The 11,371-nt window shown below is 36.5% G+C and overlaps 3 protein-coding genes across 4 annotated transcripts in view; 1 reads left to right on the forward strand and 2 right to left on the reverse strand.

Annotated features, from left to right (window-relative positions):
- Positions 1–11,371, reverse strand: part of LOC105463035 — a 20,762-nt gene that overhangs the window by 1,233 nt on the left and 8,158 nt on the right. The gene's annotated exons all lie outside the window — the stretch shown is intronic.
- On the reverse strand, positions 46–979 carry LOC105463034 (jerky protein homolog-like). The gene has a single exon (XM_011710044.1). It carries the CDS (start codon positions 747–749, stop codon positions 48–50), a length of 702 nt encoding a protein of 233 aa, XP_011708346.1. The 5' UTR covers positions 750–979; the 3' UTR covers positions 46–47.
- The window catches only part of LOC105463033 (flavin-containing monooxygenase FMO GS-OX-like 2), a 36,559-nt gene continuing 29,151 nt past the window's right edge, over positions 3,964–11,371 (forward strand). Inside the window, exon 1 of the mRNA XM_011710041.1 lies at positions 3,964–4,109. Within this exon, the coding sequence (XP_011708343.1) occupies positions 3,985–4,109 (125 nt within the window). The 5' untranslated portion in view covers positions 3,964–3,984. The remainder of the gene's footprint in view (positions 4,110–11,371) is intronic.

Genomic DNA, 11,371 nt, shown 5'->3' on the forward strand with positions numbered 1-11,371 from the left:
TTTAAAATAATTTTTATGCTTATATTAAATTTGCATATAAAATATTCCTACTTTAATAGCTTCTCAGCAACACACAACAATTTTGTAATAGAATAAAAATCTGTTATTGTACATTCTTTTTGGCGTTGTGACCAATTTTTAAAAGTATGTACAGCCTGAATAATATCTTTAGATAATTTGTCTGGCGTGGCATTATCTTCTGGTTCCTCTTCATTCGCAGATTCATGTTCATTGGTATTATGTAAATTATTAATAATGTCATTGATATTTTGCGGTTCCCAACCCTGATCTCTAGCATCAATATTAATCCATGAATTAATCTCGTTGTGTGTATAAATTTCACTTGAAATTTCATTAAAATAATTTTCGGATTCGCGATTATCATTCAAAGTTACATCTATTGCGTTATCTATAGGTAGTAAATTTTTCCAAGCTCTTCTCAAATTATTAAATGAAACATTATTCCATGCCTCAGCTATCACGTTACAACAATCAAGAATTGTCCATAGTTTTAGAAATACTGTTTGTGGTAAATTTTCTTTCAGCAGAAGGCGCAGCACATTTTTTTTATAAATTCGTTTAGTTTGTTCAATAACTCCTTGATCCATTGGTTGTAAAACGGCAGTTACATTGGGAGGTAGAAACAAAACTTTAAAATTTTCGTTAACCGAATTCAACTCATTTTCGTTTGAGTGACATGCTGCATTATCTAATATCAAAAGAACTTTTTCATTTCTGCCTTCTTCCATTTGCTTTTCGAGCACCCATTTTATAAAAGTATTATTATACCTAGAGAATTATAAAAATGTTAGTATTAAAAGAAGCATTAATAGATGATTGCTAATTTTGTTATGTAATATAAAAAAATATTTTAGAATTAACTTACCAATCCAAAAATAACGTTCTGTCCATCCAAGCATTTTTCTGGGCCTTATAAATTACTGGCAGTTTAGTTATATTTTTCATACATCGTGGTTTTTTATATTTACCAATAATTAGTAGCGGTAATTTATGTGTCCCATTGGCATTTGCACACATCATTGCTGTGAGTCGTTCTTTACTGACTTTAAAGCCGGCAACAGATAACTCATGTCCTGCAGCTAGAGTCGATCCAGGCAATGTCCTCCAATATAGTCCAGTCTCATCGGCATTATAAATATTTTGCAAAGTATATCCATGTTCTGTGATAAATGATTGGAATTTTTCAGGAAAATGTTCAATTTCCTCAATATTACAGGATAATTTTTCTCCTTGTATAGAGAGTTGACGTATACCATGCCTTTGCTTGAATTTTTGCAACCAACCATTACTAGCCTAAAAACAATAAATTTTGCCGCAAACAAAATTATTAAATATAGATATCTTTTATTTTTAATGTTTATATATATAAATAAAATATTTGTAAACTGTGTTATCTGGAAAATAATTACCTTGAAGGATGCAGGTCCGTGTAATGTTTCATTAATTTCCTGAGCTTTTTCACACAATAACGGTCCGCTAATTGGTTGCCCCCATGATCTTTGTTGGCAAAACCATGAATAAAGAACTGCATCAAATTGCATTGGACATCTCAACTTTCGAATTTTTTTTAAATGTGCGTTATGCAAGGATTTGCTAAAGGAAACAATATGATCTTTTTGTTTTTTATTTTTGACACACAACTTCGCGAGATACCATATTTTTCTGCCACATCATTAATTTTTGAACCGGAAGCAATCTCATTGCAAGCAGCAACCTCAATTATCTTTTGCTTATTGTTATACACTTTCTCGACTTTCGGTTCATGTTTATACTAAAAATTATGCAAAATAATTAATATATTAACTATATCTAAGTAGTAAGCTACTGTGATTTGGCATTACATATTTTGTTGTCATAATGATAAATATAATTCATCATCATAAAATGATGAATAATTTGTCATTATGACATAAAATTTAATGAGGTTATAATAACTTACTACATAAGGTAGTTAATGTATAATTAATAATTTTGACATATAACAATAATTTTATTAAATAAAATGCATTATACAATACTTGCATATATCAAAAAAATCAGATCCAGATATCTCCTTATCTTCCTAACACGTTAGATCTTGTCTCGTGGCTATTATTGTTACGAGTCTGAGTCGACGATTGCGCATCGTACTGCGCAAGTGGTTGTCATGGAGACAACGTCACGTGGGCTTGAAATGTGCTTATTTGGAGGTCGACTATTTGGAGGTTGTGATTATAACGAGGTGGATTATAAAGAGGTTCTACTGTATATACATCACAATTCCTCCCTGTTTCAAATGGAGCTCGGCATTACATCTTACGATTCGGAATTCTCTCGGAGCGACGTACCGATTTTACAATTTGATCGGTGTGCCGTTTCATTGTTGTTCCTGTCTCGGCTCTGACCTCGAACGTCGACGGTGACCGTGCTTTAATAATTTCGGCCTCGATACGTTTACCGCCGGTCGTTCCATGATTGTTGATCATGACCGAGTCACCTGGCTTGAGTACTACATTTTGTGGATGCGGGCGCGCGGTGGTCTGTGCCTGTTGTTTATCGTATATTCTGTTTTTCAAATTAGGTCTTAACCGATCAAACCGCGTCAGTTCTCGCCCGTAAAACAGCCACGCTGGCGTTTTACCTGTTGTACAATGCGGCGTGCTGCGGTAATCAAACAGGAAACAATTTATCGCACATCTCACTTTTCCCCCCTTGAACGATTTTTGATACTTTATTTTTTAATGTGCCCACAAAATTTTCCGCGGTTCCGTTACTGGCTGGATGGTACGGGGAAGAAAAACTTTACTTAACGCCATGCCTTTTTAGGAAGTCTTTAAATTCGCCCGACGCAAATTGCCTACCATTATCAGTAACTACGTGGTTTGGCAGACCGTGTCTCGCAAACAGATTTTCGCATATGTCTGTTAACGCACTCGCCTTTGTATTCTTTCTAAAATTAATCACCTCCGGCCATTTTGAGTGCGCATCCACTACTACTAATTGTAAGTACATGTCCCATGAAACGGGCCTAGGAAGTCCATATGGATGCGATCCCAAGCTTTATCTGGCCAAGGCCATGGCGTTAATGTTGCGTGTGGTGGCGTTCTCTGATTTTCTACGCAAATCTTACAGCTTTTTGCTACATTTTCAAGATCGGCATCAATATTTGGCCACTACACGTACGATCTCGCCCAAGCCTTCATCTTCACGATATCCAAGTATGACGCAGAGAATTCGTCAATTAGCAACGGCTGTAGAGATGCAGGTATTATTATTCGATTGCCCCAAAACACAACCTCCTTTGATTGTGATTTCATTCCTTTTAGTAAAAAAATTTTGCTCAACTATCGACGAATTCTTATACTCGTTTGGCTATCCTAACAGATAATACTTCATTATTTTATTTAAACATTCGTCCTTCTTCGTTTCTTTCGACACAACTTCCGCGTCCAAACTAACCATGCCTTCGCTAACGTAATACATTGGTGTAAAATCTGAACCAAATAGTTCAGTTTCCGTTTTGTTCAGACTTTACCGTCTCAATCTTATACTTGAAACCCGATAAGTAAGATAAATGTACCATTTGCTGAACGAGACCAATTCCTGAACAAAGACACATATTTTTATTAATATTAAGCTTCTCATGATTCAGAATTTAAAAAATCTGTACATATTAAATAAATTAAAGTGTCTAGATTTTAATGGAAAAAACATGTACGAGAAATATTATTTGCATTTTATAAAAATAATTTTCTTTTTCTAAAAACATAAAATGTCATTTCTAATTGGATTCTTAACCATTTTGCTTAGAAACATTGTATACATCTTAAGCGAACTTACGTTTAATTTATTGTATAATTAAGATATAAAGTACATTTTAAATATCAGAAATATCTAATAAATAAGATCTATTAAAAGAATTAATAGAAAAGTTCATTTTTCATTAAATATTAGGGTGTTCAGTAATAGATACATGCGATTGGTATGCATTCGAGAACTGAACGCTCGTTCCGCTATCGATACATATCACTTCGAGTTGATGTGCGTATTACTGAATGTGACAGAGAGTGTGTAAGAGAGAGTGTTTACAGTGGTAAAACTGATAAATTGTGAGTTATTATTACGTTTATATTTATTATATTGTTATTTTATATAATTTTTATAGCATTTATTTATTTAGAATAATATGGTTTTTTTATTGAAAACTTATTATTTTTATATATTCATTGAAAACTGTATTCTTAACCTATACTTCTAACCATACTTTACATATGCATTTATATATCGGCACATATTTTCTTTGTAAATAGTAATTTTAGTAAGATATAATTTGTCAAATTATGTTTTTTTTAATAGAATTGATTTCAAAATGTCGAAAAGAACGGAACGTTATACACAGAATGACATGGATCAAGCTATAAAATCAATGAAAAACGAAATAATTTTCTTATTTTGTTATGTATAATATGTATTTTATTTATGATGGTATAAGACTGCAATTTCATATTATTTTTTTAGAATTCTTTAATAATCTATAAAATAATGTGCAATTCAAAATATTATTTTTTTAAATTTAAATTTTATTTTATAAGTAATATTGTAAAACTCTATATAACTATACATACAAGTATTTACTAGAATAAAAAAAACAGAACTACTTATGTATATTTTTAAATAATATATGTAATTATTTTTAATTATATTTTTTTTTTAAATTTCCCATAAAATTCCCATGTTATACATTTATTTTATTTTATTATTAATAATATTAGAATGTTTTAAAATATATATCATCATATTAAAACAGCAATATTAAGTAGTATTAATATTAAGTAGCATTCTCATATTACTTATTTTATATTATATATTTTTGTATATTGGAAAAAATTGTATATTAAAATAATTTTGTATATTTTTCAAATTTACACACTTTTCTTACGTTTACATCAATTCTAAAAATATTATATAAATTATATTCCGAAATTAGTACAACTATGTTCAGTTTTAGGAACATGGCTTCCATGTCGTTTAGGAAATGGATCATATGAACGTTTATATTTTATATTTAATTATTTCATTTTAAAGAAGTAAAATTAATTTTTACGATCATTTAAAAAATAAAAAGCTTGTATTTTAAAATAATTATAAAATCTTTGAAAAATGTGCTTATTTTATAATTTTAAATAAATTATACATTATTATTTTCTTTAACTGTTCAGGAATTGGTACATTTATCTTAATGCCCACCGCTGCAACCGGGACGCTGCCGTTAGCGGTATGCCTCGTTTTGGCCCAAATATTATTTCTAATGGCTTATGATCTGTACGCAGTATTATATCTTGGCCGTATACAAAATTATAGAATTTCATGAACCCAAAAACAATGGCGCTCGCTTCCTTGTCTATGATTGCACGACTTCTCTCTTTCTTTGGGATAAGCTTTGATGCAAATGCAATAGATTGTTCCGAACCATTTTTGTATCTGTGCGAGTATCGCTGACAACCCGTAATCTAATGCGTCGTATGCTAATATTATTTGTTCATTTGGATCATAGTGCGCTAATACCTTTGGTGAGATCATCTCGTTTTTCACCCAGCGAAATGCCTGTTCACATTCCTCGTTCCATTCGAATTTCTCTTTATTGGCACAATCAAAAAGTGGCCTCAATTTGTCGGCCCGGTGTTTTAAAAATCTTGCATAAAAATTAATAAGGCCGAGGAATGAGATAAGCTGTTTGCTGGTTTCTGGCCGTGGAGCTTCGGTCATCACCTTTACCTTAGATTTAACCTTGTTGTCTTGTAGGTCAGGGAGGAAGCAACTTGAATCCTCACTGTAGTTTCGTGTATGAGTTTATTGAAAATGTTTATTAAGTTCGCGTCACGTACACTGCGCGAGCAACGTCTATCGTATAGTTCGTATAGTTCGTTTGACGCATACAATCCGCCTTTTCACGCGACGCGCTTAGGGGCCGTGATGCCCTGAGTCGCGAACACTTGTCTATCGAGATTTCGCACTCGCGACAACGCCTGGGGGCTGTGATGCCCTGAGTCGCGAACGCTTTGTTTCACTCGCGACGACGCCTGGGGACTGTGATGCCCTGAGTCGCGAATGCTTTAATTTGCAGAGGTTACGCCTCTTAACAAGTCGGTATGAATCGCGACAACGCCTCAAAGCGTGATGCCTTGGGTCGCGACTTGAAACGCGCACTTGTGTCTTGGAAGCCAACGACTACATATATATCGATTTGAGAGCGCTCGACGTGAACAGTCTAACGATCCAGAACGAAGTGAGTATTTTTTCCGACAACCGTGGATTTCCACTACTCGTCAACCCGTTTCCGATTGGTCCCCTTTCGGTAACGTGACCGTCGTGATTACGTAAGCGACGATCCTTCTTGTTTGCACACGGACCCAAAATCGAAAGAGCCGGAAGTCCCTTGATCGATACCGCGGCGCCGCCGTGTCGCGCCGACCTCCAAGACACAGGCATACGTTTACGCACGTGCGGATATAATTGTTGTTGTCCGAACCCGTCTTTCGCATCGCATCGTCGTGCACGACCCTTTTAGAGCTCTATACGACACTTGTGTAAGCCTTCCCCGTCAATCACAAACCCTAGTACTTTTATACGATTTTTGAAAAAGTCACATTTATTTTTATTCAGACGTAAACCGCGTTCTTCTAGTCGTTTGCAAACCATGCGCAGGTTTTCTATATACTCTTCATTTGTAGGTCCCGTTACAAAAATGTTATCGATATACGCGATCGTATTTGGAATTCCTTGTAAGCACTCGTCCATAATCTGTTGGAATTCACCCGGTGCTGGTGCCGTACCTTCAGACATTTTCGTATACCTAAACAGTCCTACATGAGTCGTAACCGTCAGTAAGTTCCGTGATTCTCTATTTACCGGAATTTGCATGTACGCGTGTGGGAGGTCGAGTTGAGTATATGTCAAATCTTTATGTAGTACATTAAAAATATCTTCAATTTTTGGGAATGGACGCTTAGCCCATTCAATGTGTTGATTGAGTGTTACCTTGAAATCACCACAAATTCTTACCTCGCCGTTCGATTTTAAAACCGGGACTATTGATGTGGCCCATTCGCTCTCCTCTACGCGCTCCAAGTGACCTAGCGAAACTAACCGCTCGATTTCAATTTTCGTTTTTAGTGCAAAAGATACATGTCTAGGTCGTAGTGCTATCGGTTTTGTGTCCTTTTTTAAATGCAATTGAATTTCTTTCCTATTATATGACCCGGGTGTACTTCCGAATAGTTCCTTGAATTCCGTTAATATTTTTTTTCTTACGGTTTCTACATCGAGTTTTAGCAAGGCGTTTTTACTATTTTTTACAGCAGTATCCGTGAAATCCAACGGCCAAAGTCCGAACTCCGCCAGCCACTGTCTTCCGATTAGTGGGGCGCCACTACCACTGAACACGAAACAATCAAGTTTCCTGCTTTTTTCCTTTAATTTAACCTTCAGATTTTTAATTTGGCCTAGCGGCTTCATCGGGCTCTGTTCATAGTTCACTAAGTTTGTGTATGCCTTCTCTATTTTACACGTTTTGAAATATTTGTCTATTTACATTTTCTATTTACATTTACATTTTTCAGATATTACTGTAAAATACGTATCTGTATCTATTTCTATTGAAATTATTTTACCGTTAATCTCGACGTTTAAAAATTGCGGATCGGCTTTAATTAAATTACAGTGAACATTCGCATTATCTATCTTCGCTTTGATCGAGTAAAAGTCTACGTAATTGTTGGTTGTTTCGCTGTCCTCGGCGTCCTAATCGGCGTTCTTACTCAGGAACTTGTTTGACGTCCTCTCTTTGCTTGATCTACACGCTCTTTGTACGTGCCCCTTTTTCCTGCAGCTATGGCAGATCGCACCTCGGTATCTACAACTGCTCGCCAAATGTCCGGACTTATCACAGCAGTAGCATTTTCTTCCGTTTGACTCTCTATCGTGCCATGTCTCTTTGGTCTTGTGTTTAGAGTTGTATCCTATTGCAAATACCTCCTCTTTCTCGCCAACTTTTGTCAGTGTTTTCTCAGCACCTGCTGCGTTCTTCACGGCGCTTTCACGTGCGAGAGCTTCCTTTAAAATATTGTCGAATGTCAAGTTTGTTACCTTGAATAATTTGATTCTTGTGTTCTTGTCGTGGACTCCGCAGACGAACTGGTCGCGCAGGGTGTCATCGAATTTTTCGAAATCGCAGTGAAGTGCCAATTTTCTTAATTTTGCCGCAAATTCGGCTATCGACTCATTCTCGCTTTGCCTTGCTTTGTTGATTTTGCAACGTTCCATCACCATTGAGGGTTTTGGGTTGATGTGATAGCATCTTAATTAGTTCTGCATATTTTTTCGTTGCAGGCTTGTTTGGTGCACACAAATTGGAACAGTATGTAAGTCTCTTCATCAATACTTGTCAAAGGTGTTGCTACTTTCATAGCGTCTTCCTCCGTCTTCTTCAACATGAAGTGCAAATCGAATCTTTCCGTGAATGCCTCCCAATTATCGGTGTTCAACTTGAACTCAATTTTTGACTTCCCTGCCATATCGTCGTCGTCTGAATCTCCTGAATTGTCCGTCGCGCTATCTTTTTCACTATTTACGGTAGTAGCCTTCTCGCCTTCAATTTCTTTTCTTAGTATTTCGATAAATTTCTCCCTTAGCACGTCGCGCTTATCCGCGGGATCACATTTGATTCCGCGTTTTGTCAATTCTTTAATTAATTCGTGTTTCAGTAGATGGTGCGTCTTTCCGAGTGTTAACTGCGCTACCGATTTTTCACTTTTGTCTTTAACGTTTTCTTCTGAATCACTCATTAATCAACGTCCTTACTATCGCAGGATATTTGTTTTTACACTTGTCCTCTTGCAACCCTATGGCCACTTTCCGCGCATACGTTGGGGTACCGTATAGTAATAGTTATTACTATTTGCATTCTTCGTCTTATAACGTTGCTCCAAGAATTCTCATAACACACGTTCGTTGTGCGTGGCTCGATCGACCGTTTGTAATGTGTTTACGTTACACTGTATTTAATTTCCGAAAGTCTCTGATTTTCGCGTTGATATTACACTTTACTTGAATCATTAGAGAAAAATCTTTCCTTACTGCGTACCTGGGCTTTAATGACGCGTCCACACTTCCTAATGTTTCGACAATCCTCTTTAGCAGGCACAATCTCTTACATTGCTTGTAGATCTCATCGCCAGTTGCTATGTACCCGTTCCTGTGTAACTGAGCACGTGGGTGAACAATTAACTACACGATAGTGATAACTCCCAAGTATGGTTTATTGAGTACAAATATACATGTATACGAAAATACATGTGCGCTTGGTACGCGGGGCGCAACAAGAGTGAGCCCTGTCGCGCGATCGCACCGGCTCGGATCAGGAATCGCGCCGAGGCACGCGCGATGCCACACGACGCCACGTGAGCGATCATGCCACATCGCCAGATATACATACATCACAATTAGTATTTTTGTTTATAAGAAAAAGATAAATTAATTATAACATAATTAATTAGAAAATAAAACGTTTACATAAAAAAAATTTAATACTGCGGAGATGCAAACTTGCATCGAACTCTCATCGGCCGCGAAAAAAAAAGAACACTGCGCGCCTCAGTCTGTTCTGCTACGCCGCTTTCTTGCTTACCGACTCACGGTTCGGATACTTACCGCACAGCTGATCGGACGACCAACTTGCAATTTTCTCAGAAACCAAAGCCCATTCACGCAAACCCTTTTACCATGTTAGTACACACAACCTCTCCTTTCGAATGGGCTATGACTTATCTCATTGAGTAGTTTACAGTTCGTGCCATCTCCTTGTGAGATCCCTAGAATAGTAGACTTGTACGCTAACGCTGAGCTAATGATACTTTGTACAAAGGATTTCTATACCTCTGAGTTCTCATGTCTAAACAAATACTGTAGAAACTAATTGAAATAAGAATGCATATAAACAATAAATAAAATAATCCGCATTTTTTTTAAATATAGTGTTTAAATATTAAAAAATATATATATAAATACATGTAGGATTGATCTTTTCTATAGCGTAAGAAAAGATTTTTATTCGAAGAGATAAATACAAGTACTTAGATAATTATTATTGCACACTCTCTTAATGCGCGCACCCTCGTCCGTTGATCTCTCTCATCCTTCTCTCGCTAGCGCCACCTCTCGCCTCTTCGCTCTAGCGCCACCTCGCGCTCCCACATTCGGCCTTTCCTGACAGGAGTCCGCCCCGGACTCATCTATTACTTCATCTGGAACGTCATCAATTGTCTCTAGCCAAGGTTTCAGGTTGTCCGTACTAGTCGTAGTCGTCTTTGGTCCTAGTTGCTGACCCACTTTTTCAGCTGCATATCGATTATAGACAATTTTCTTTGTAACTCGATAAGGACCCATGAATGGAGGAAGCAATTTGGATCCTTGCGTAAATGGGGTTCTTCGAACAGCTACTAGTTCATCTATGGTGTAAATTCGGGCTTTCTTCCGACGTAAATTATAGTGATGAGTATTTTCAGCCTGGATTTTCTTGATTTGTTCTCGGGCTTCCGCACGTATCTCATCTCTCTCGTTCATAAAGCATTCGAGTAACTCTTGCTGTAACATTTCGAGTAAAGGTGGATCTTCCATGTGTCGTATTTTCGTACCAAACATTATTTCAAACGGTGTTTTCCTGTGGCTCTTTGGTGATTACCATGGATCGTTTGTTGAACTTTTCTGACATGTTTGTACCATAAGGCGAGTTTTTCCAGTGATAATTTCGTTAGAATAGATAGAATTACTTTGTTGATTCTTTCCACCTGCCCGTTTTCTCGTGGTATGCCGGTTGTAATAAGATGATGACTAATGTTTTCTCTTGTGCAGTATTCTTCAAAGAGTTGGGAGGTGAATGCTCCGCCCCAATCGGATACTATTGTGGAGGGGTTGCCAAATAATGTGCTCTGCTCTTCCAATTTGTTGATGACTTCTTCACTGTTTAAGAACTTCGTTGGCTAAATCCATGTGAATTTACTAAAAGCATCGATAACTACAAGTAGATATTTATATTTCTTTGCAGTACTCTCGAGTGGGCTAACGTAGTCGATGTGATAGGTACAACACAACGGTTTATCTGCTTTATCTATAGGGTATAATAAACCTTCCCAGCAAACCACAGTATAATAACTTAGATGTATATATTATATTACACAAGTGTCATAAATATTAAATGTAATATTATTTGTACAGTACATGTAACATACTGGTACGGCTCTATGTCAGCAACTTTGAATGTATCATTTATGTATCAGATATATATAATTGCAAAGATCGGAAGAGCACACGTCTG

This window comes from Wasmannia auropunctata, unplaced genomic scaffold, assembly GCF_000956235.1.
Source record: "Wasmannia auropunctata unplaced genomic scaffold, wasmannia.A_1.0 LD336092.1, whole genome shotgun sequence".
NCBI lineage: Eukaryota > Metazoa > Arthropoda > Insecta > Hymenoptera > Formicidae > Wasmannia > Wasmannia auropunctata.

Bases quoted from the DNA above. Each gene is read 5' to 3' on its own strand.
- LOC105463034 (XM_011710044.1), bottom strand. From the start codon at position 749: ATGGAAGAAGGCAGAAATGAAAAAGTTCTTTTGATATTAGATAATGCA.